At 51.1% G+C, this 22,808-nt stretch overlaps 1 protein-coding gene across 2 annotated transcripts; it reads right to left on the bottom strand.

The window, feature by feature from the left end:
* Positions 1-2,423: 2,423 nt before the first annotated feature.
* TIE1 (tyrosine kinase with immunoglobulin like and EGF like domains 1) lies at positions 2,424-20,107 on the bottom strand. 2 transcript variants are annotated; one of them, XM_090269268.1, is made up of 24 exons: positions 20,053-20,104; positions 19,706-19,861; positions 16,760-17,077; positions 16,576-16,686; positions 15,036-15,191; positions 14,760-14,891; positions 14,462-14,602; positions 14,110-14,238; positions 13,163-13,308; positions 12,774-12,918; positions 11,513-11,671; positions 11,208-11,345; positions 10,716-11,012; positions 9,957-10,247; positions 9,425-9,615; positions 7,196-7,406; positions 6,922-7,032; positions 6,519-6,709; positions 5,424-5,537; positions 5,247-5,317; positions 4,207-4,247; positions 4,023-4,119; positions 3,840-3,939; positions 2,424-2,895 (listed from the first exon to the last, which is right to left on the bottom strand). In XM_090269268.1, the coding sequence occupies exons 2-24, from the start codon at positions 19,761-19,763 to the stop codon at positions 2,824-2,826; spliced, it is 3,420 nt and encodes a 1,139-aa protein (XP_090125394.1). In that variant the 5' UTR covers positions 19,764-19,861; positions 20,053-20,104; the 3' UTR covers positions 2,424-2,823. The 2 variants fall into 2 exon arrangements, with proteins under 2 accessions (XP_090125394.1, XP_090125393.1); XM_090269267.1 differs by lacking the exons at positions 2,424-2,895; positions 3,840-3,939; positions 4,207-4,247 and having other exon boundaries at positions 4,026-4,119; positions 20,053-20,107.
* Positions 20,108-22,808: the final 2,701 nt, after the last annotated feature.

The raw sequence follows: 22,808 nt of genomic DNA, 5'->3' as shown, positions 1-22,808 counted from the left end.
GGCTTTTTTAATTTTTAAAAAATTATGAAAGGGTATTGGATTTTGTTAAATTTGTGTGTGTGTGTGTCTATTAAGATTATCATGTTTTTTGTTTTTTGTTTTTTTAAATTCTATTTCTGGGATAAACCCCACTTTGTTAGGATATATAATTCTTTTTATATGTTGCTGGATTCTGTTTGCTAGGATTTTCATGAGAACTTTTGCATCCATATTTATAAGATATATTGATCTGTAGTTTTCTTGTGATGTCCTTGTCTGCTCTAAGTATCAGGGCAATATTGGCCTCATAGAGTGAATTGAGAATTATTCTTTCCTATTCTATATTTTTGGAAGTGTTTGTGAAGAATTTATATTTGTTCTTATTTAAATGTTTGGCTTCACCAGTGGGTAGTTTTTTAAAATTAAAGTTTAATCTCTACTTGTTTTAAGTCTATTCAGATTGTCTATTTTTTAAAAGATTTTATTTATTTATTTTTAGAGAGAGGGAAAGAGAGAGAGAAAGAGAGAAAGAGAAACATCAATGTGTGAGAGATACACTGATGGTTGCCTCTCACAGGATCCCAACTGGAGACCAGGCCTGCAACCCAGGCATGTGCCCTGAATGGGAATCAAACCAACAACCTTTCAGTTCCCAGGCTGGCATTCAACTAACTGAGCCACACCAGCCAGAGCTAGATTGCCTCTTTTTTCTTTTGTCAATTTTGGTAGTTCCTTTCTTTCTAGGAATTTGTCCATTTCATCACAGGTGTCTAATGTATGGGCACACCCCTAACCTTCACTCTTGCTTCTCTATAATTCATTCTCCACACAGTAATCAGAGTGATATTTTAAAAAATGCAAATCTGACCATATTATACACCTGCTTCCAGTGCCTTCATAGCCACTCTCTGCCCTTAGGATAAAGATCAATGTCCGTAATGCTGCCTATAAAGTAGGCCCCTATAACCTCTCTGGGTTTGTCACCCTCACAGAGCTATGTCCTCCCTTTGTTGCAACCACATGGAACTCTTCACAGCTCCTGAACATACCACATGTTACAGGTGCTGTTTCCTCTGCCAGGATCCTTTCCTTAGGTGAACCCCCACTTCTTCTTCATGGTTCAGATTAAAATGTCACTTTCTCTTGCAAAGCTGTCATGCTCCATCTCTTTTCTAGGTGTTACCCATGTCCCCTCCCTCTAACAGCATACTCTCCTATATTTCTTTCTTTCTTTCTTTCTTTTGTTTTTTGTTTACATATCTGTTTATACTGGTCCCCATCAGGGACAACTTTTTAATCCCCACATTCTGGATCTGGCAATATCCTTACAGTGGATCTGAAATGAAACTTCATTTTAGCAAATCCCATCTCCCTCACCCTGCATAGCCTCCCATTTACTCCCGTTAATTTCCTCTTAAATTCAGCTCCACACACAAGCCATTTAGGTCTTTTTGGAATACAGATTCAGACAACCCCCAAACCCACCCCCATTCAACTTCCTGCATTTGTATGTATTACCTGACACTGAACACTACCTACCAGGCCCAGTGCTGTGTCATCTCATTTAGTGCTAAAAGCAGTGAGGTAGCTATTATTAACCCCATTTTTCAGAGAGGTTAAGTGACTGACCAAGGTTATACAGATAGTAAATGATATAGCAAGGACTTAGACATGAGTCCATGAGAATCTGGAATCTGTGTTCTTAACTACAATGCCATACCATGTTATGTATTCTTTGATTTCATCTGATACACTGAAAAAAATGTGTGAAACAAGACAAGTGTAATTTCCTAAAGACCAGTGGGAGAGGCCAGCCTCTGCCAAAGGCTAGGCAAACCTGACTCCCACATAGACAGCGTAGAGTGGGACATGGTACTAGCTTTCAGGACAGGGACCACCTCCCAGCACACTAGGAGACCCTGAGGAAGGCAAAGAAATCCTCTTGTGGCTGGCTGATGATGGCAGTAACCTCTGCCTTCCTCTTTTGGGGCCCAGAAGCTGGGATCCCAAGCCAGGAAAAGGTGCCTAGAGACGGGAAGAAAAGTGGGAGCATCAGATAGGTCAGAATCTGTCTGGTGCTGAGGTGTCAGTTTGAGCCGAGGCTGGGCTACAGCTGACCCTGGCATGGGCTGTTTGGACAGAGCAAAGAATGCTCAACTGGCAGCTACCTAGAGATACAGGGAGACATGTTGGTGATGAAGCTGGAGAGTAAGTAGCAAAGAGACTGGGGTAAAACTGGGCTTTTCAGATGACAAAGATATAGGGGCGGTGGAGGTGCAGAATGGTCTTCCAGAACACCTCCCATTGTGGAGAGGCAACCCCAACAGAGGGACTGGGTCTACAACGCTAACTAGGAACAGAATTCCTTTTCCTGGAAAGTCCAGTTTCTCTGTTTTTGGTTCACCTTTTCCCTGGGATTGGCCAGCATTAAAAGGTAGACATCGTATGGAGCTTCTCAGAGCATTTATTTTTTCTGATTATGAGGCCAGGAGTGGGTAGTAGTGGAACAGGGCATGTTAGTGGTGTGGGTGCTGGCTTGGGTGGAGGAGCAGAAGTAGGGGCTGCATGTGGGGAGTAGAAGAGGAGCACATATGTGGAGCAGCTGAACTAGAAGGAAGGATGTGAAGGTAGCTGTAAGAGTAACTACACGAGGCAGGGGAACAACTTCAAAGGATGAGGACCCAATTCCCGTAAGCCCACCCCTTCCCTGGATCCCCTTTTTTCTTCCTTAAGTTAAAAAAAGTCCTTGAGGCAGCCCAAGCCAGAGGCTACAAGGATCAGAAGTCACAGGTTGGAGAGTGGTTTGCTCTGGCCAGCAGAGCCAGGTTCTGCCTGGATGGCAGCTCAGGCCTCCTCAGCTGTAGCGTCGATGCCCGCGTATGTGAAGTTCTCAAACAGCGACATGTTCACGTAGGCCTGGGGAGCAAAGCAAGCTTTAGTGGAGGCGAGGGATGGGGGCAGCTCTGGCCTAGAGGGCCTTGAATACCATGTGGTTGGGGTCTTTGAAGAGATACTGGTTTGTTCTGGAGAGCCAAGATGCCCTCATGGTCAAGGGTGGCCCTCACTAGCTCTGAACAGCAAGGGCATTGGACCACAGGTGAGAGACCCTTGACACAATTGTTAGATAGGAGTTTTTCATGCACTCATCCAATGAATTGTTTGCTCATTCATTCATTCATCACTTATTCCTTTATTTATAAAGCTATTTTTGGTGATTTACCCTTTCCTATGGCTATTTGATCATTCCTTAATTCTTAAGATACTTTACTAATTCCCATAGCTAGTCATTAATTAATTCACTTAAAGAACTCTTTGCATTTACAAATGTATTACATTTATTTTGATATATTTCTTCATTTATATTTATTTGATAATTCACTTATTCATATGGTTATTAGATTCAATTATTTTATTATGTGTTTATTCATATGATTATATCATGTGAATATATCGTCTATCCACTAATTCTATCCACTCATTTACTGTAGCATCCAACCATCCGTCCATCCATTTGTTTAGCTGATCATTCATGCATTGCACTCTGGCTCTGTGACAGGTGAGGAAAGGTGTCCTAAATGAGAATGGGCTGACAGGTCCAGCAGAAGATAGGCAAGCAGTCTCGGACCTGGCACCTGGGGAGGGATTTGCTGCTAGGACTAGCAGTAGCCTTGAAAAAGTTTAGAAGGGCCTAATGTTCAACTTATTGAGAGCTGGAAAGGGGGGCTGCATCCTGAGACCTGGCCTAACTGTGTTGGCAACTAGTGGTGGGGACAGGGACCTGGAGCCTGATGCTGGATCCTACGTGAGGGCAGTCCTGTGAGCCTGGTGAGCACTAGTCCTCATCAACCCCATCTCCTCACCTTCCTGGCTTCCAGCATTCGGCCCAGCTGCAGCGCAATCTGTGCAAAGGGGGGTCGCTCATAGGGACGGTCCCGCCAGCACTGACGCATCAGCTCATACCTGCAGATGGGGCATTGCTGAGATGAGGGGTCAGGGCCAGCTGGGGTAATGGGGTCACAAGACTCAGGGCTGAGGTCACTCACACTTCATCATCACAGTTCCGAGGCTGCTCCATGCGGTAGCCCTGAGGCAGCTTCTCATAGAGCTCAGCACAGGTCATGCCACAGTAGGGTGTGCCCCCTGTGGGAGGGGACAAAGCTCCCTCAGCCCAGGGCCCCTGAGGGGTTAAGGTGGGGGCACTCTGGGAAGTGGGGGTTGGGGACTCACCAAGGCTTACGATCTCCCAGAGGAGGACCCCAAAAGACCAGCTGAAATGAGGAGGATGCACTTAGTCACCGTTAGGACCTGGGGCCAGCATTTTGGTGTCTGTCTACCCCAGGTTTGCAGCCCAGTCAGCTGTTGCCTCTGCTCCATTGAAAGTCCTTCATGGCCTCTCCCAGACTCAATGGGATCATAGCTAATATTTTTATCATGCATTTAAACCTCACACCAACCTTATGATAGAAGTACTGTCATTATCCCCATTTTACAGATCTTGCCCAAGGTCACACAACTAGTAAGGAGCGGAACTGAGATTCAGACCCTGGCAAGTTGACTCAAAAGCCCTTGCTTTTAACTGGCTCTTATAGTTTAACAACCTCCATGCATGTGAGAGTCAGGCGAGGCCAGGATGGGAGTTCTGGTTGGGAGAGAGAATATAGGGGATTTGGGAGAAGAAGCAGGAAGTAGGCAAGTGATGATAAGAGTGGACAGTGAACAAGGCAGGTCAGGGCCTGGGGCAAATAGGCAGAGCCAGGGCTGGAGGACTAGGCAGGCTAGGTTTCCCAGAGAGGGGTGGGGAGGGGTGTGCCAAGATGGTTGTCTGGGGGGCGGAGAGCACAGAGAAGGAGTCTTGAGGGTCATGTTCTGGTTAGGTCCTCATGTGGGGATGACTCTGCCCTTTAGAGAGGAAGGTAAGAACGTTCCCGAGTGGTCTCTACCCACCCACTGGGCATTATCCACCAGCATCCCCCAACCTCTCTAAGGCATCCCCAGTCTCTTAGACAAATACTGCCCTAAACTACCCTTACCCCAGTCCTTTCCCTGAAACACCTTCTAAGACAAAACTTCCTTCTAGCTAGCTCCTCTACTTTCCCACTAAGATGCTGGGCATCACCAAGGTATACTCAAGACACACCAGCATCACACCTGTACCACACCTGAAACATACCCTCGGACATTCAAGTCATGCCTGAGATGTGTCCAGGTTATGCCTGGGTGCATCCTTGGGAGACCAAGCCCTCCTACCCCTCCACCCCCACACTTACACATCACTCTTGGTGGTATAGACACTGTAGTTCAGGGACTCAATAGCCATCCAGCGCACGGGGAGACGCCCCTGGGAGAGAGTGGGTTTGAGGGGTTGGGTGAAGAGGAAGGGCCCATTTAGAGGGCTCTGGGGAGCAGGGCCAGGCACAGAACCTGAAGGGAGGACTGAGACTTACCATCGTCTTCTTCACATAAACCTCCTCCCCACGGGAAAGGCCAAAGTCGGCAATCTTGGAGGCCAGGTTCTCTCCAACCAGCACATTTCGGGCAGCCAGGTCCCTGTGGATGAACTGCAGGCATGGTCAGAAGTCAGGGAAGACTGGGGATGAGTGGGTCCAGGACTCCTGGGTCAGCGATGGGTCTGACCCCATGGCCAGTTTTCATGGCCACCCTCAAGTAGCTCCTTCTTCCTACCCACTCGGGCCTCCTTCCGAACCAGCAACTCCTGACTCAGAAAAACCACAGTGCTGGCTGCTGTCATCCCTACCTTTCTGTGATATGGCCATGGCCAAACTCAGGTGTATCCCTTTTCTGGGGCAATGGCGGGCTTTTCCCCAGTGACCTCACTGTCCCTCCCCCTCTTTGCATGCTCCCCACCTTCCTCTCTCCCAACTTCTCTCCCTTAACTGATGAGAGTGGAGAAGGCCCTTATCTTGCCCAAAGTGACCCTTTCCCTTGAGTTTCAAGTCTTCTTCATTCGACCCTCTACCTCCTCAGAGACCTTCTACCTGTCAACCCCTGCCTCTGCCCTACACCCCCTCCGCTTTCAAAGATACTCAGAACTTTGCTACCTTTAAATGCCTTCCCTCAGTCTCATGTTCCCCTGCTTCTGCTGTCCCTCTCTCCTTTCATTCAAGCAGGGTATCCTTGGGCTTGGGTGCCAGCCTCCACTCTCTGAACCACCTTTGCCTTCTCCTGGTGGGCCTCACCCCACCCCTCACATTAGTATCACCACCTGTGGGGTGACAGTTTCCGGATTGTTGTCTCCAGCCTCTCTCCTGAGCTCTAGGTTGGTATATCCAACTGCTAACTCAACACCTCCACCAAGATGTTCCTCAGATGCTTCAAACACAATAGCTCATCCAGATCTGCTTCTCATCCTGTGCTCTATCCCTCTCGCCCAGGCCAGCACCTCAGCATCATGTCCTTCTCTCAATTCCTCAACCCTACATCCAGTTAGAGCCTGCTGGTTTTATCTCCTGAGGTCAGTCCAGTGGCCTCCCCCGTCCCTCTGGCACACCCTACCTCCCCGCACTCACACTCACACACACCTGCTTCTCACTCAGATACTGCATGCCATTGGCAGCATCACTGGCAAAACGCAGCAGCTGCCGGGAGCTGAGGGTGGAGGCCGTTCCATGTTCTCGGGCAAAAGCTGGATCGGTTTCTAGGACCCGGCTTTTCCGCAGAAAATCTAGCAGGTTCCCATAGGGGGCATATTCAATAGCGATATACAAGTAACCTGGGAGGTGGGGAGATACATGGTGATAATTTATATTCAGGTAACCTGGTGGCAACAGGTACTCAACAGTAATAGACAGGGAGCCTGAAGCATGAAGGAGAATGAATAATGATATTTAGGTAACCTGAAGCTCCCAGAGAGCTACTGATGTGGAGGTGATGGGTAATGATGGGGGTTTTGAAGAAGGGGTAGGTGATGAGTTAGGGGCTTACCACGATTCTCACAGGCTCCCAAGAGGTTAATGATATTGGGGTGATGCCCCAATTTGCACAGAACTTCTAGTTCTCCCGCGAAGTCACGATGGTCATTTTCAGAGGCATATTCTGTGTAAAGAATCCAGTCTCACTTTTGCCAGAAATAATTCTGGAGAAAGGGCATGGGCTGGTAAGGGCTGAGGTCATTTGCTGGAGGGGGCCAGGTGGGGCCTTGGATCTGTGGGACAAAGGAGAGGGTCAGGGCTGGGGTCAAGGGTCGTTCCCAGCAGACCTTTCAGCATCTTGATGGCTGCGTTCATCTTGAGCCCGTCCTTCTTGATCATGGCGCGGATGACCTGGCCAAAGTTCCCCTCTCCAATGAGGTCCTCAAAGGTGATGTCCTCCCACTCCAGCACCGGGTAATTCAGAGGCTCAGGCTGTGGTTTTGGTCTCCGGGTCAGCGTCAACGTGCCTGAGCTAAACTGCAGGATGGTCTCCTCACCCTTCACAGGATGCGACAAGTGGACAGAGAATCCATGCAAAAGAAATGGGGTCAGCAAGAGGCACAGATAGGTAAAGAGTGGTTAGACAAATGGAGACCCAGACAGGGGGCATCCCAGAGGTCAGCCAGTATACACACAGATGGAGGACACAGACTGAGGCAGGATCATAGGTGGTGAAGCCATGGGCGGGCCTTTAGATGGACAGATGTCCATGGAGAGAGGTTGTGGCCTGGGGGTCAGGTATGCGGGGTACTGAAAACAAGGAACAGGTAAAGCTGTGAGAAACCACAATTGGAATATTCAATGGGAGGGTGATATTTCTAACATTTATAACAGAAAGGAATTGGAATGAACTGTGATGGGAAGCAGTGAGCTAATCACACAACCGAGCTTTTATGTCACCAGGGATGCTCTGGAGAAGATTCTAGCCTTGAGCAGTGGGCTAGGGTTCATTTATTCATTTACTGAGCACTTACTACATGCTAAGCTTGAGCTGCTGAGAGCCAGTGGAAGGGCTTTCTTCTCTACAGTAGCAAAAGCAGACATTACCCCCATCCAGCCACTTGGCATCCACCCATAGCTCTAAAACCACCTGGAGGCCTACAGATAGAAAGACCATAACAACGAGGAATGTCCCCTCCCCACCAACTGAGAAGGAGCTGGGCCACCGGTGCAGGGCTGACCGCAGGAAAAGGAAACAGTACCACAGGAGGACAAGGATAGCTGCCAATATGAGAACTGGAAGAAGCGTTAAGACAGCCATGATGGTGGGGCTCCCTAAGTGAGCTGAAGCCCAGCTTGATGGGGAAGAGGTGGGGACATGGGTCACATGATTTATATGACTTACAGCTGAGGGCACACACCAACATGCACATACATGTTCTAGTGGTGGGACCGTATGCAGGTACATCCATGCAGAGGTCCACACAGACATGTGCAGAGGGACACTGGTGTATAAACATGGGTATGCTTACAGGGATATACACACGTGTGCACACAGGGCACATGTACCCACATGTAGGCATATGTAGCAGGGGTGTATCTTGACATACGTTAGCATAATATATACATTAAAGCCTGCTCTCCTACCTCCTTTTTCCAACATTTGTGCCTATTACCCTCCCCCACCACGGCAGCAGTGGCTTTTTGTGCACGCTGTCTGCAGCGGGAGAGCCCACACAGCCTGAACAAAGAAGCTAATTGAATCTCTGAAGGGAGTTTTTAAAGGCATGGCAAGGACAATAGCTTGGGACACTAGGCTTTCTATCACAAGGATCAGCTCTTGAGAGAGAAGAGGGTCTTTTTTGAATGCCAGCGCTTGGCTGTAAATATCAAGAGCCCTGGCATAGAGGACCAAGGGCAGAGTTCAGAAGTTGCAACAGTGGCAAGGATCTCAAAGGAGACAGGACCAGGGGGTGGGAGAGATGGGAGGAGGTGAGAAATGGGAGGTTTGGTGAGATGACATTGGGTCCTGAAAGATAAGCCAGCACCCTACCTTCACTCCTAAGGACTACAGGACAGAAAATTCAGACATGTTTGCAGGGAAGCCGGGAAGAGTGGAGGCTCATTTCCTTTCTCAAGGAGCAATGGGTGAGGCTGCAGGCCTAGCATAACTCTAGTGTGGTAGAATCAGCTGTAGAAAGGGTTGTAGCAATGGGTCTGAGGGTCATAGGATATGCTGTCCTTCACAGGGTACAGGGAAGCCCCCCAGAGTCCTTAACGTCTGCCCAAGGAAGCGCTGGGATTTGCAAGGATGGAGGACAGGATGAGTAGCTCACAGAATGAGTAGCCTGTTGGCAGGAAGCCACAGAAGGGCTGAGGCCATCAGCCACAGCTATATGCAGATGGAAGCTGGCCCCAAGTTGGGGAGGGCCTGCCAGGACAGAGGCCAGACATGTGCCTACACACACACACAAACACACACACACACATACAAGTACTTGTCTATACATAGGTAGAAACATATGCATGGGGTCTGCATGCATGTGCCCCAGGGCTGGTACAGGCAGGGGACTGACCGAGCCCGACTGGTAGGTGAAGGTGCGTCTGCGGTGCAGGCAAGTTCTGCGGATGCACACCAGGGTTAAGAGGGCAGCTAGGATGGTGAGGCAGGTGGCCGACATGGAGCCCACCACAGCCAGGATCAACTGTTGGTCTAGACCCTCTCTGGCTGCCCGGATCTCTTGAACTGGGCCTTCACTCTGCAGTCCTGGACACAATAAGGTGGGCAGATCATGGGGACACCTGGGTCAGGAAACCCAGGGGCCACCATGGGGTCACACAAAGGGAGAGGTCAGAGGTCCCAGTACCAGGGAGGGATCAGGGATGCCTGGCCTAGGGCCAATGGATGACTGGATTGGCATGATTTTCCCAGCACTAGGATAGCAGGTCATAAGAAGGGAAGGTCAGGGTCCCCAGTACCAGGACTTGTGTCACTTGTTGGGAGGGGCTTTGGGATGCCCTAGCTCTAGGGCTGGAGATCACATGGAGGGTGAGCCTACTGAGACTGACCCCAGGGCCCAGGAGTCCCCATGGGCCTTGCCCTCTCACCGTTGCCCAGGGTGGACTCTTCTACCATATTGCTCCAGTCACCGGGACCCTGAACACTGGCCCGAACACGGAAGAGGTAGCGTGTGCTGGCATTGAGGCTGCGGACAATGGTGCTTGTCTCGTCGGGCCTGTCCACGTCTATCCACAGTGGGTCTCCTGAGCCCCCAGCCACCTGCACCTCCACGATGTACTTGGATATAGGTCCAGCTGGAGCCTCTGGGCGTTGCCACACCAGCTGGATCTCAGAATCTGAGAGGGCCTGAGCATGGAGGTGTCGGGGGGCTGGGGGCCCTGGGGAGATGGGGATGGAGAGGCAGGGCTCAGACAGGACCAAGTTATGGAGCTCTGGGGTCAGACAGATCATCCACCCTAGTAGTGGTGTCTCCTCTAAGGACCCCGGAATGGGAGCTATCCTGCCAACCTCCTTCTTTCCTCTTGGGCTGAATTCCTTCCTGTCCCTATGGTCTCCTTCACCCTTGGGCTTCTGCTTCCCCTTATTCTCCTTATATCTTAAGTCTTCCTGGGGTTCCAGATCTTCCCAGTGCCCTGGGTCTTCCCCATGTTCCCCCATACCCTATGTTCCTTGCGTCCATGCCTTCCTGACATTCTAGGTCTTCCTATGCCCATGTTCCGTGTGTCCTGGGTTTTCTTCACATCCATCCAGTCTTCTATAACCTCCCATGTCCTTCTGGGTCTCATGTGTCCCTATGTCCCCTGCCCTCCCCTCATTCCGAGCTCATCCTGCCTTCTCGAGCATACCGCTGAGGGGCAGAAGCACCCGTGCGGGGGGTGAGGCCGGGCCAAGGAGGGCGCAGTGGTACAGCCGCACATCCAGCTGGTAGTGGGTGCCAGGTGTGAGTCCAGTCAGGAGGGTGGTGCGGGCCTGGGGGGACGAGACGTTCTCCCGCCGCTCCTGTCCCCGTGCCCCATCCCAAAGGCGCAGGAGGAAACCATCGCCCACCGGCGGCCCAGGTGTCGGAGGTAAGGACCAGCTCACTCGCAAGCGGTCAGGGCCCTCCACATGCCAGCCCTCCAGCCATGGCTGCAAGAAGGGCTCTGGGGCCAGAGGTCAGGGGTCAGAAGTGTCCAGTGGGTCCTTGGGGCTGGACAGGAAAGTGATCCGCAGGGGACAGCATGGGACAACCTCCAGTGGGAAAGATGGGCCCGTGGGGTAGACAGGGCTTGACAACCCTTGAGTGCACAGGACAGTAACCTCTGAGGGACAGGAAGGGACGACTCTTGGCCTCTCACCAGGACAATCTGTGGTCATGAGGGTGGGAGGCCCCCAGGCCCCCTCCCCTCCTTCCCCTGGTCGGCTTAGCTGCACGCAGACATTGTATCCTGTCTTCGACCTCAGGTTCATTAATGTCACATTCTCACTGGGGTCCACTGGGGGTGGGGTACAATAGCATACATCATTCAGTCTTTTCCAGAAGCCACCCTTCTCTCTTCAGCCCTCTCTTCCCCTTATACCACTCTCCCTCCGCTTTATTCTCCCCTTCTCCCTTCATTATTATCCAATACCCCTGTCCCACCCCAGCTCTCTCCCCACTCACCCACAATGGCAGACCAGGCCATGGTGCTGTCCTGGGGCCGGTAGTGCAGGCGGACAGAGGTAATGGGTCCGTCCCCAGAATAGGAGACCAGTGGAGACACCACAAGCTGGCGGCTCTGCCTGGCCAGGAGCCTAGGAGCAGTCAGGGGCACCGGGGGCACTGCCGGGAGACTTGGAGTAAGGTATGGCCCAGAAAGCTCACCCAGTCCCCAGAAACACGAGGGGACTCGGTGTTCTGATAAAAAAAAGACATCTTGGGTCTCAGTTTGGATCTTGACTGGGAAGACCAACTTCAACAGATGACCAGAGTGGCCAGGGCCCAAGGAGGACAGAGTTCTGGCACCTGGGCAGTGTGGGGCACAAGGATCTAGCTATGATACATGTTGAAATGTATCATCTAATTTATTCTTCATAGCAATCCTGATCAAGTGAGTGCTGCTATCTTCATTTTACAGAGAGAAAAAAGCTATGAGGGGCTAAGAAATTGGATTAAGGGGATGAAGCCAGGAATTTGTAGAGTGAGGATTAGAACCCAAGTTGTCAGGATCCAAAGCCTGGGGAGAATGAGAGGAGAAAGGGTGGAGGTGGAGCCCTGGCGCCACGCTAATATTTCCTGGCGGTGGAGGGGGCTAAAGAGTGGTGGGAGGGGCTGGGAGCAAGTGGGAAGAACAAGAAAGAGGAAGTGAGACAGAAGTGTGGGCTTACATGGGGAGGAGGAAGTATGGGGAGCAGAGGGAAAGAAGACACAAGAGGTTGCATGGGGTGTGAGTGGCCCAGGCTTATGGTGCTGGAGAAGAGGAAGGGACACCTGGACCAGCTGGGCATGCTCCGTTCTGAGCAGTGCTGGGCACTGACAGCTCCCTCCTCAATTCACCCCTGGGAAGTTGAGCGGGTCACCCTCTCCTGGCACCAAGTGCCCTGTGGTATGGGTCAGAGGGGGAAGCCACTTCCCAGGGGCAGAGTTAAAGGCCAGTGTGTGCTTGTGGGACGTGAAGAGGACGAGCATGGCCAGGCAGGAGGCAGGGTGAGGCCAGAGGGTGTCCCATTCCTGGGACATGGGATGTCTTTTCCAGATGGGGCTGAGCAGTGCTCCCATCTCGACACTGCCCAGCCCAAACCTCTGGTTGACCATATGCTCTCTTCTTTGCCTGGTGCTGGTCCGTGACCTAAGATGATCTTGCCCTTCTTACTACCATGCCCAGTCAGCAGCACTGGCTAGTGCCCACTCTGCCTATTGTCCATCCTCCATGGATATCACTGACCTTTGACATTGACCTTGAAGCGCCGGCTGTCTTGACCACCAGACGTGGACACACAGCATTCCCAGAGCCCGCTGTCCCCGAGAGTCAAATGAGGCACCTTGAACTCAGCTGTAGTCCTATATGGCTCCACAATGGCCTTGGTAGACTAAGAGAGACAAAGAAAGGGGACAAACCAAAGGCAATGTACATCCAGGTGGTGAGTACACAGCTGTCTAGACTGACAAAGGGACAGAAGCCAGGAGGCAGCCCCTCAGCAATCGGCTTGACCCCATTTGAGCTGTGCTCAGGCCAGTGGGTAGAGCTTGCAGAAAGTCCTCAGGGGTCAGAGGTCTGAGGAACCGACAGTGAAGCTGGCAGTGGGATCACTGGGTTGGGCTCACGGGGCTGACCAGGAGGACAGTGCCGTCTGGCTTGCGGAGCTTCATGCTGTCCCGTACTGGGAAGGGGTTCCCTGCAGCTGCACAGTTGATTCGGGGCATCGTCCCCAAGTTGAACTCCAGTTCTGAGGCCACATCTAGGATCTGGGGAGTCTGGTCTGGGTAGAGAAAAAGCATTCATCCTGGAGCCATCACAAGGGCAGACACATGATCACCAAAGTGCCCTTCATCTGTGTCATGCATCTCAGTGGAAGCACTGCCATCTGCCCAGCCACTCAAGCCTAAAAGCCAGCGAAGTCCTGTGTGAGTCCTCTAAGGCCCTCATGCCCCACACCTGATCAGCTGCAGAGTCTACCCCCTGCACCCTTCCTGTCCTAAGACTCTTTCATACCAAAACCAGGGCCCTCACAGGCCTCAGCCTTGTGGCCAGAATACTGGTTCAAGTCTCATTCATTTCTGGGTCCTGCCACAGATCATCTGGGGTCTCCCATTTCACTTCCCACCCAGCAGCCAGGGTCCTTTCTCAAACACAGATCTGACCACTTCATGCCTCTTCAACAATTCCTTCCTGCCCCTATCCTGTTAAGTGCAAACCATTTGGCCTGCCATTCAAAGTCCCCAAGATGTGACCTCTTCTGACCACTCCCCAGCTCCCCTTACTGCACTGTCCTGGTACCTGAGCCTTTTGCTCATGTTCCTTCCCCAGCCATCTTCCCTCTTGTCCTTCATATCCCATCTCAGACCTCGCCTCTTCCCACAAGCCCTCTCTGATCCCCTCAGCTCAGCCCAGGCGTCCTCTGGGCTGCTGCTCATCTGGTACAGATGGTGTAGACGGGGTGGTGAGAACTCCTTCTGGACCATGAGCTCCCTGAGGGCCGGACTTAAGAGTGTCAACGGAGATGTGTCTGTCTAGTGAGGGTTGGCTTGTCTGGAAGGACCTGAGACCTCTGAGTTCATACCTGACTTCTCACAGTGTACTCCATGCCACCCGGAGGAGCAGACACAGCCACTGAAGCGGTCACAAGTGCCACCATTCTGACACTGGCACTGGAGGCTGCAATCAGCCCCAAACTGACCAGGGGCACAGGCTGGAAACAAAAGGGGTGTGGTTAGAGGGGCACAGGTCAGTGGGCAACAAAGGCACAGCTGGGGCCAAGGAGATGACAGGCTGGGTGGAGAGGGCACACTGGTTAGGTGAGCAGGGGATTGTGGAGGGCTTGGTGTGCGAGTCAGGGCCAGAGTCCAGGGTCCGGGGCAAGCTTGTGGCCTGCTGTCTGGGTCAGAGGCCATGGAAGGTGGGTGAGTACATACCTTCCTGGCACTGGCTTCCTCTCCAGCCAGATCCACAAGAACAGCCATAGGGGTCTGGGAGGCAGAAGGTGAGGCCCCTGCAACCTGATGTACTCGGGCACTGCTCCTGGCATCTCTGCCCAAAACGGCCCTCTCTGCAAGCTGGAAAGAGGGCACGTGGTGTAGGAGGCACTGTTAGGTCCCAGGGTCTGGGACTTACTTGGCACTTTCATCCTTCGAGTTCCACCCCATGGTTCAAGGGTCTCCCCACAGCCAGGCATCCTCTCCTGCCTAGGTCCTAGCTCCTCCTGCTCCTTACCCTGCTCACAGCGGGTACCAGTGAATCCAGGGGGGCACACGCACTCGCCGTCCTGGTCGTGGCAGACACCTCCATGCAGGCAGCCTGGGCATTGTTTGGTACAGCCTGGTCCCCAGTGCCCTGCCCCACAGCCTGAAGGAGTATGCTTTCAGCAGATGGCCTTTGCCCACCTGACCGCTGCTGCTGAGGAATGGGGCAGCTGCGGGGACCCACAGCAAGCACCCGAAGGCCCCCAACTTCCCACACCACCCACCACCTCTGCTTTCTGCCCCTAACCCCGCACGATGAGCCGAAAGAAGGCACTGTCCAGGGGGCTGGCTTCCAGGTAGGTGGCACTGTAGATGCCGCTCATCGGTGGCTGCGCATTTGGAAGCTGCAGCAGGAACCGCTCATCCTGGGCATCATGCCAGTCCAGGGTATAGAAGTAGGATCCTGGGGGCATAAGTGGGTCAGGGGCCTCAGCATTATGTGAGAACTGATGTCCCCTCTCTGCTCATCTGCCCAGGTCATCACGGGCATCACGCACTGTGATCCCACCTGGGGAAGGCACCAGTGAGCATTTGTACTCAAGCCAGAAAGCTGGGAAGCTTTCCATAATCCACCAGCACTCAGTACATCACAGGTCCTGCTTAAACTATCACTTCTCATCTCCTAAAGCATCCTCTTCTCTCTAATCCCACTGCCACATGCTACCCTAGGCCCCACTTCCCATAGCCTCCTAAGTGGCTGGTCTCTCTGCTTCCAGTCTGCCTCTTTCCTATCCACCCTCTACTCAGCAGCCAGGGTGTTTTTTCTGCAACAGGCTCTTCTGCACCTCCCTGCGTAAGCTCTTCAGTAGCTGTCCACTGTCCTCAGGACCGTAACCAACTGCCTGGCATAGCCAACGAGCCCCATACCCTTCCACAACCATTCTTGATCCCTAACATTCTTGAATTCCTAAACTGCTGGGTTCTCTTCCTGCCTTTGTTCTCCTTCCTTTGTCTGGCTAATCCCATTCCTCCTCTGCGCAAAGTTCAGGAGTCATCTACTCAGGGCTTTCTCCCCAGAGCGTCTCCATCCAGGACCTGCAGACCCTAATATTGGATGAGTGTCTCTGTCTCTGGCTGCCACCCCTCACCCTGCCTCTTTGCTCAGGACTGAATGGAGGCTCTAGGGACCGCAGGTCTACCTGACTATCCACATCAGTTCAGAGGGCTTTGAGTTCAGGAGGCAAACCTGTTGACCCAAGGGAAGAGTCTTACTCCCTCAAGAGCCCAAGGGCCCAAAAGGCACCCAAAGGGTTGTGGGTCTGAGAGTGGAGGGCGGAGTCTTTGTGGCCAGAGGGAAACAGCTTCCTCCCTTGGGGGGCTGAGCTCCCCATGTCTGGCCAGACTGCAGCACACATCTGGACAGATCTCCAGAAGAGGCTAGACTTTCCTGTCTACGCTGGGACTTGGTTACCAGTTCTGATCGTCCCCAAGGGGACGGCTGCTCCCCGACATGAGGGCTCTCTGCCTGATAGCTCCCAGGGGAGAGTTAAAGGTGAGCGTTTAACATAGAGCTAATCTAGGGGTTACAGGGAAAGAGCTAGGTGACCACAATGCCACTGGTCCTCTGGGTGCAGTAGGAGGTTAGCTCGGAGTTGGAGATGGATGCAGGTGCTTTCATGGACCTGGTCCAGGACAGAGGGGGCCCTGGAGGTTGGCCAGGGGCTAATAGGTATATGGGAGTGAGAGGTATGTATGGGGCCAAAGCTGGGGATGCTGAGGGCCATGGAGGTGTTGGGGTATCAGATCTATGGGTTTACCTGCCCAACCAGCTCAAATGCTCCCCTCACCGTTGCTCTTCCAGATCACATCTGTCTGCTTCTCCTTGAGCACATGCGCAGAAAGCACAGCCGTGTCGCCTTTGTTCACCGTGTGTGTGACTTTGTCTGGGAGCAGCTGGGCTGTGGGGTGGATAGAGGGTGGGGTCACAGGTCAAGGGCAGCCTCTCTTCTCCCTCCTGACAGCCAGACTCACCTCCGGGGTTGTTGTGCACGTAGAGGACGCTGGTGCGTCGGGCCCCCGCGCCGCCCACGCAGGAGAAGACGCCCACCAGGTCGGAGGCCTTGGAGAAGCCGTGCAGCGTGATCCGCTGCGAGCCGTTGCGGACCAGCTGAGGTGGCGACCGGGGCCGGGGTGTGCGCACAATGCGGTCGTCCTTCTCCAGCAGCAAGGCCGGGCCCCAGGCGTCTGAGCCCCTGCCAGCGCCAAACTCCCCAGACACGCAGGTCAAGTAGAACCTGTGCGGCTCCGTGCGGCGCAGGTCGGCCAGCAGCGTCAGGTCGACCACCGCGCCTGGTTAGGGGCAGCAGTCCTCAGACCTGCTGGGGTCCCCAACCTTACTTCTTCCCCATCCCCCTCTTTCCCACCTTCAGGCTCTGCACTGGAGCAGGCATTTCCGTCCCCATCCCTTCCTGCCCCTTCCCCCGGGCGCACTGACCCCTTTCCCTCCAGCCTCTTCATCCTAAAAGAGCAAAAACAAAAACAAAGCCCCTTCTCTGGCCTCGTCCCCTCCCTTCTCCTGCCAGACGGCTTCCCTTTGCAGCCCAGGTCTGGAAAGAATGATCTATGCTCCGTCACCGTTTCCTTTTTATTCCCTGTCAGCCCCCCTGCCCTGACCTGCCTCTCAAAAGGCTCTGCCAAGGGGAGCCACTCTCCCTGCCCCCCACCAGGAGGTGCAGGCTGGAGAATAGAATGCCTTGAAGGGACATAACACCCCCCCAACCCCCAACCCCCCACCTCAAATCTAGACCTGCTTGCTGTGCTGGGATTTAAGGCCAGAAAGATTGCCTTCTGCAGTCAGGTGGTTGTGTGGCAGAAAGGAAGAGGGCTGTGGGCCCAGGGAAAAGCCAGAACAGACAGGGCAGGCCAGGGCAGGTGCTGGGCCAGCATGCAGAGACACAAGGTGGGCCTCGGTCTTTGCCTTCCACAGAATTCCCAGCCTTGCTGGAAGACAGACATGGACACACCTGCCCAATGCAGGGTGGGTGCCTTGTGGGGAAGCACAGAGGATGGGTGCCTGCCCCATTAGGGGTGCCATGGGGGATTAAAAGATGCCTTCTGAGAGATGTAGACTCCCCTGGAGGGCCTTAAAGCTGAGCAGGAGGATATATTGGGTTGGCCAAAAAGTTCGTTTAGTTTTTCTGTAAAATAGAAGATACATTTTTCATTTTCACCAATAACTTTATTGATTTGGATATTATGAGTATGTCAGCTATCTCTGGCTTTAGCTTCTTGTGGGCAGAGGCCAGGGGTGCTGCTAAACATCTATGCATAAGACAGCCTCACAGCAGAGAATTATTTGGTCAAAACATCAATAGCACCAAGAAACCTTGCAAACCACCTTTGATGTGTTCAATCAGTCACGGCATCTTCTCCATACACTGCACAAATCTTTTTTTGCGTTTCAGTTGCATTTGTACCTTTTTTGAAATAATAAAACGTAATATACTAAAATGTTGAGCATTTTCTTCCATCTTCAATATTAAAATGACTACACAAAATTTCACCAATTTTGATGTTTTTTTTTAATGCACACTGATATGACAGCTGTCACAATACAATCTAACAAAATTGTTTCAAATGAAGGTAAACAAAACTAAGCACTTCTAGAGCCATCATATGGGGGAAAAAAACAAACGAACTTTTTGAGGAGAATAGGGAGGGGTTAGGTCGGTGGTAGGAAAAGGTATTCTAGGCAGAGGGCACAGCCTGAGTCAGGACATGGAATGAAAAATATTATGGTGTGGACACAGTGATGTTTAAATTCAGTGTGGCTGAGGCATAGAAGGTAAGGCAGAGTGAGGAGAGAGACCAGGTAGAGCTTGAGTCCAGGCCTGACCATGTGGAGCCCTGCGAGACTCCTCAGCCCCATAACCCCACACCCTTCTGAGCCCCTCTTTCCCTGTCCCTGCCTGTTAACTGCCAAGTAATTAGTTTAAATGCCTCGTAGCTTATCAACTACTATTCTTCAAAAGTCTACCATGGGTAAATGACGGCCTGCCACCTGCCATGTGCTGAGTGCCTGATTTCCAAGGGATCCTCACACCCCTCAATGAAGTTGATATCTTTGCATTTACAGAGGAGGGTCAGTTATTCTACAGGCTTCCTTGAGCAAATTCACTTGCTCCTTTGGCTTTAGTATCACCTCTGAGTCAGTAACCACGGGACAGCCTCTCAGCGGGCCTGCTCGTCTGTTGGCTTTCCTCAAACCTGCATCTCTTCAGGGCTCCCTGACTCACATGGCACCAGCCACCTGAGACACAAACTCCGAGTTGTCTCGCACTCCTACTGCCGTAGTAATTAGTGCTTCTTGGTGGTAGAGTAAATTGTGCGCCAGCCTCTGTCTTTTAATCCCCTTTGGCCAGCACACCAAAGGAATCGGCTGGCCCTTACTCATAAGCCCGTACTGAGTGCCACGTATTGTGCCAGTCGCTCTGTGTAAATTAATCTTCATTTAAACCCCATAACAGCCATAGGAGGTCAGCAGTGTTTATTCTCACTGTGCAGATTTGGAGGCTGCCTGCCTGCTTCTCATCTAATGGCCCACCATTTAGCACAACTCCTGTAACATTGTTGGTCTTGGATGAATGTTTGTCAAATGAATAATTGAATGAACTCAGCACAATGACCATATGAGAACTCACTGGAAACTTTGTAGGCCCTGCTATTCCTCACGGATCCTAAGATCCAGCACAGTCAATGGCTGCTCCCCTCTCCTATCCTACCCTCCTCTCCTCTCCTTCAATCCCAGGCTGCAGTGATTTCGAGCACCTGATCCCACTTTCTAGGTTTTCCTGGCCCTGATCCTGCATTCTAGCTGATCACAGTATGGACAAAAGTGATGGCAGTGATGATAGGGTTTACTGGGGGAGAATCGGGGCCTTAGGGGCTGGGTTGCAGCATGGCTTGGGGAAGACTTACCAACATGAGAAGCCAGGAAGATGATGGGGAGCAGCAAAGGGGGCCCCAGCCAGACCATACTCCGGAGGCTGACCAGGCCAACCAGGACAAGCTGGGCCCAAGGTCAGTGACTCTGGGTCTGGCTGCTCAGCCTGTGCTAGTCACTGAGTGTTGGTGCTGGGCAGGAAAAGGAAATGAGGTGGCTTGGGAGGGAGGAGTGGCAGGGGAGAGGGGTGGGAAGGACTTATCCTGCTTCTGGACCCCCAGGCACCCCAGTCTGATCCCTACAGGCTAGGGATGGGTGTGGCCTAGAAGGCCCTGGAATGGGGTCACTAAAACTGGGGGTGAGGGTGGTGGTAAAAACAGACCTGGAGACTGCTGGGCTGGTTTTCTGGGCTGATTCTCCCATCCCCTCTTCTCCTCTTCGTCCTCAGTCTTGCCAGCGTACAGGAGGCAGGAAAGGGAGGAAGCCAGTGGCTTCCGCCTATTGAGGAGGGATGGGGGGAGGATGTTGTTCTGGGGTCTCCCCTCCCACTCAGCACATACACACAGTACAACCCATGTGATTCCTCATGTGCTCCAGGACACAGTTACATGGATATCCTACAGAGCAGTTCACATATGTAACACGAGGATCTTTGTGGGCCCATGAATGTACACACTTAGAAGAACAAAATAACTTACACTCAGGGCAGAAAAGGACCTTCGATTCTGTGTTGTGCACCTCTCAGTTTACAGACGGGAAACTGAGGCCTGCAGTGCTTGAGGGCACTCTACTGTCATGGCAAAGCTAGGACTTGAACTTCTGACTTAGATGCTCCTCGGGGCATGTGCTAAGCAGACCCAGAGAGTCTTGTGCTTATAGTCCTCTGCTGAAGCCACTAACAGAGGCTTCAGCTCTGCCTGCCTGATGTCATTTGTTTTACAGCAAACCCTGCCTGTCCCTGAGCACTGGGAGTTTGCCCAGGGAGTGCACTCACTCTTGAGGGCTGACAACAGCCTGGGGCAGTCCCAGCCCCTTGGCAAAGCCCACGGAGCTTGCCTTTGCTGCGTCCACTCATCTCTCACTGCCCTGGCACCACTGCTCCACCTGGAGCCACCGCTGGCAGTTTCTAGAACAGACCATGACCTGCAGGTGTGGACACCCACAGGGTGAGTGTATGTGGGTGGTGGTGGGGGGGGGGAGGTTACAGGTGTGTGTATTTTGGGGGTGTGTCCCTGCAGGGAGCAGAGTGTGAGAGGTCTTGGAGCCATCAGATGCCTGGGGTTTGCTGGTGACATCTGTGGCCCCTCTGGTCTGGAGTGAATGATTGGGGTGGGGGTGAGACCTGGTGCCAGTTTTGGTGACTTGGGAACTCTCCCCAGAGGCTGTTCCTGGGTGAAGACTGGACTCTTCTTTAGACCTGCCAGGTTCCGATTCACTGTACTGGGGAAGTTCGGTCTCTACAGGGTGGGGTGAGCTGGCTTAGTTCTAGGGCTCTTCTGAAAATCCCAAGTCCCAGAAGTTTCGACTCCTGGTATAGCATGAAAAAGGATCAGGGAAGACCCCCATTGTACAGGTCTACAGATACAACAATGACCTATCAGTGCAAAAAAATATTTTTATATATGTTGGATTATGTTGCAAATGATTAAAATAAAACCTATTTACAAACAGCATTCCACAAATGAAATATCACAAGTTTTGAGTGGGTTGTGTATATATCCACTTTTGCAATAGGAATACTTAAAGTTGTGAGAGAATACTTAAACCATAATGCACCCAACATAGAAGCACCTAAACGTATAAAGGAAATCTTGATGGACATAAAGGAAGAGATGGACAGCATTATAGCCATAGTTGAGAATTTTAACATCCCATTGACATCAATAGATAGATCTTCCGACAGAAAATCAACAAGGAAACAAAGACCTTAAATGATACACTAGCTCAGAAGAGTTTAATTGATCTCTTCAGAGCATTTCACCCCAAAGCAGCAGAATATACTTTCTTTTCAAGTGCACATGGGACATTTTCTAGGATAAACCACTTGTTAGGACACAAAACGAGTTTCAATAAATTTAAGAAGATTGAAATCATATTACGCATCTTCTCTGACTATAATGATGTGAAACTAGAAATCAGCACAAGAAAAAAACACAAATACATGAAAGCTAAATAACATTTTACTAAACAATGAATGGGTTAACACTGAGATAAAGGAAGAAATCAAAAGATACCTTGAAACATGAAAATGAGGACACAACAAGCCCAAATCTATACGACACAGTGACAGTGGTCTCAAGAGGGAAATTAATAGCATTACAGCCCTACCTCAAGAAACAAGAAAAACATCAAATAAACAATCTAACTTTATATGTAAAGGAACTAAAAAAAGAACAAACAAAGCCCAAAGTAAGTAGAAGGAAGGAAATAATAAAGATCAGAGCAGAAATATAATATAAAAGATTAATGAAACCAATAGCTGGTTCTTTGAAAAGATAAACAAGATTGACAAACTTTTAACCAGACTCATCAAGAAAAAAAAAGAGGATCCAAATAAATAAAATCAGAAATGAAAGAGATGTGACAACTGACTCCACAGAAATACAAGAGATTGTATTTATGAAACAACTACATGCCAACAAATTGGACAACCTGGACCAATTCCTAGAAACATATGATCTTCCAAAACTGAATCAGAAAGAATCAGAAAATCTGAAAAAAGAAATTACAACTAATGAAATTGAAGCACTAATAAAAAATAAATAAAAACTCCCAACGGGCCAAAGTCCTGGACCTGATGGCTTCACAAGAGAATTTTACCAAACATTCAAAGAACTAACACTTCTCTTTCTTAAACTATTCCAAAAATTTCAAGAGGAGGGAAGACTCCCAAGCTCACTTTATCATGCCAGCATTATCCTAATTCCAAAACTAGATAAGGACACTACAAAGAAGGAAAATTATAGACCAGTACCCCTGATGAACATAGATGCCAAGACCTTCAACAAAATATTAGCAAGTAAGATCCATTAATACATTAAAAAGATCATACACCACGGTCAAATGGGATTTATTCCTGAGATGCAAGGTTGGTACAATATCTGCAAATCAATAAACATGACATACCACGTAAATGAA

The sequence above is a fragment of the Furipterus horrens genome, unplaced genomic scaffold (genome assembly GCF_987537825.1).
Source record: "Furipterus horrens unplaced genomic scaffold, mFurHor1.1.pri manual_scaffold_3, whole genome shotgun sequence".
Taxonomy (NCBI): domain Eukaryota; kingdom Metazoa; phylum Chordata; class Mammalia; order Chiroptera; family Furipteridae; genus Furipterus; species Furipterus horrens.
Note: the sequence above shows the minus strand (reverse complement) of the source record. Positions and strands in the feature narration are given on the sequence as shown.

What these genes read in the sequence shown, in the direction of transcription:
- TIE1 (XM_090269268.1), bottom strand. Translation starts at nt 19,763, where the DNA reads ATGGTCTGGCTGGGGCCCCCTTTGCTGCTCCCCATCATCTTCCTGGCT. An exon ending in GGGAGCCTGTGAGAATCGTG is followed by an intron (nt 6,710 to 6,921) that starts GTAAGCCCCTAA and finishes CCCACCTCCCAG; the next exon opens with GTTACTTGTATATCGCTATT. An exon ending in AGTATCTGAGTGAGAAGCAG is followed by an intron (nt 5,538 to 6,518) that starts GTGTGTGTGAGT and finishes CCATGCCTGCAG; the next exon opens with TTCATCCACAGGGACCTGGC.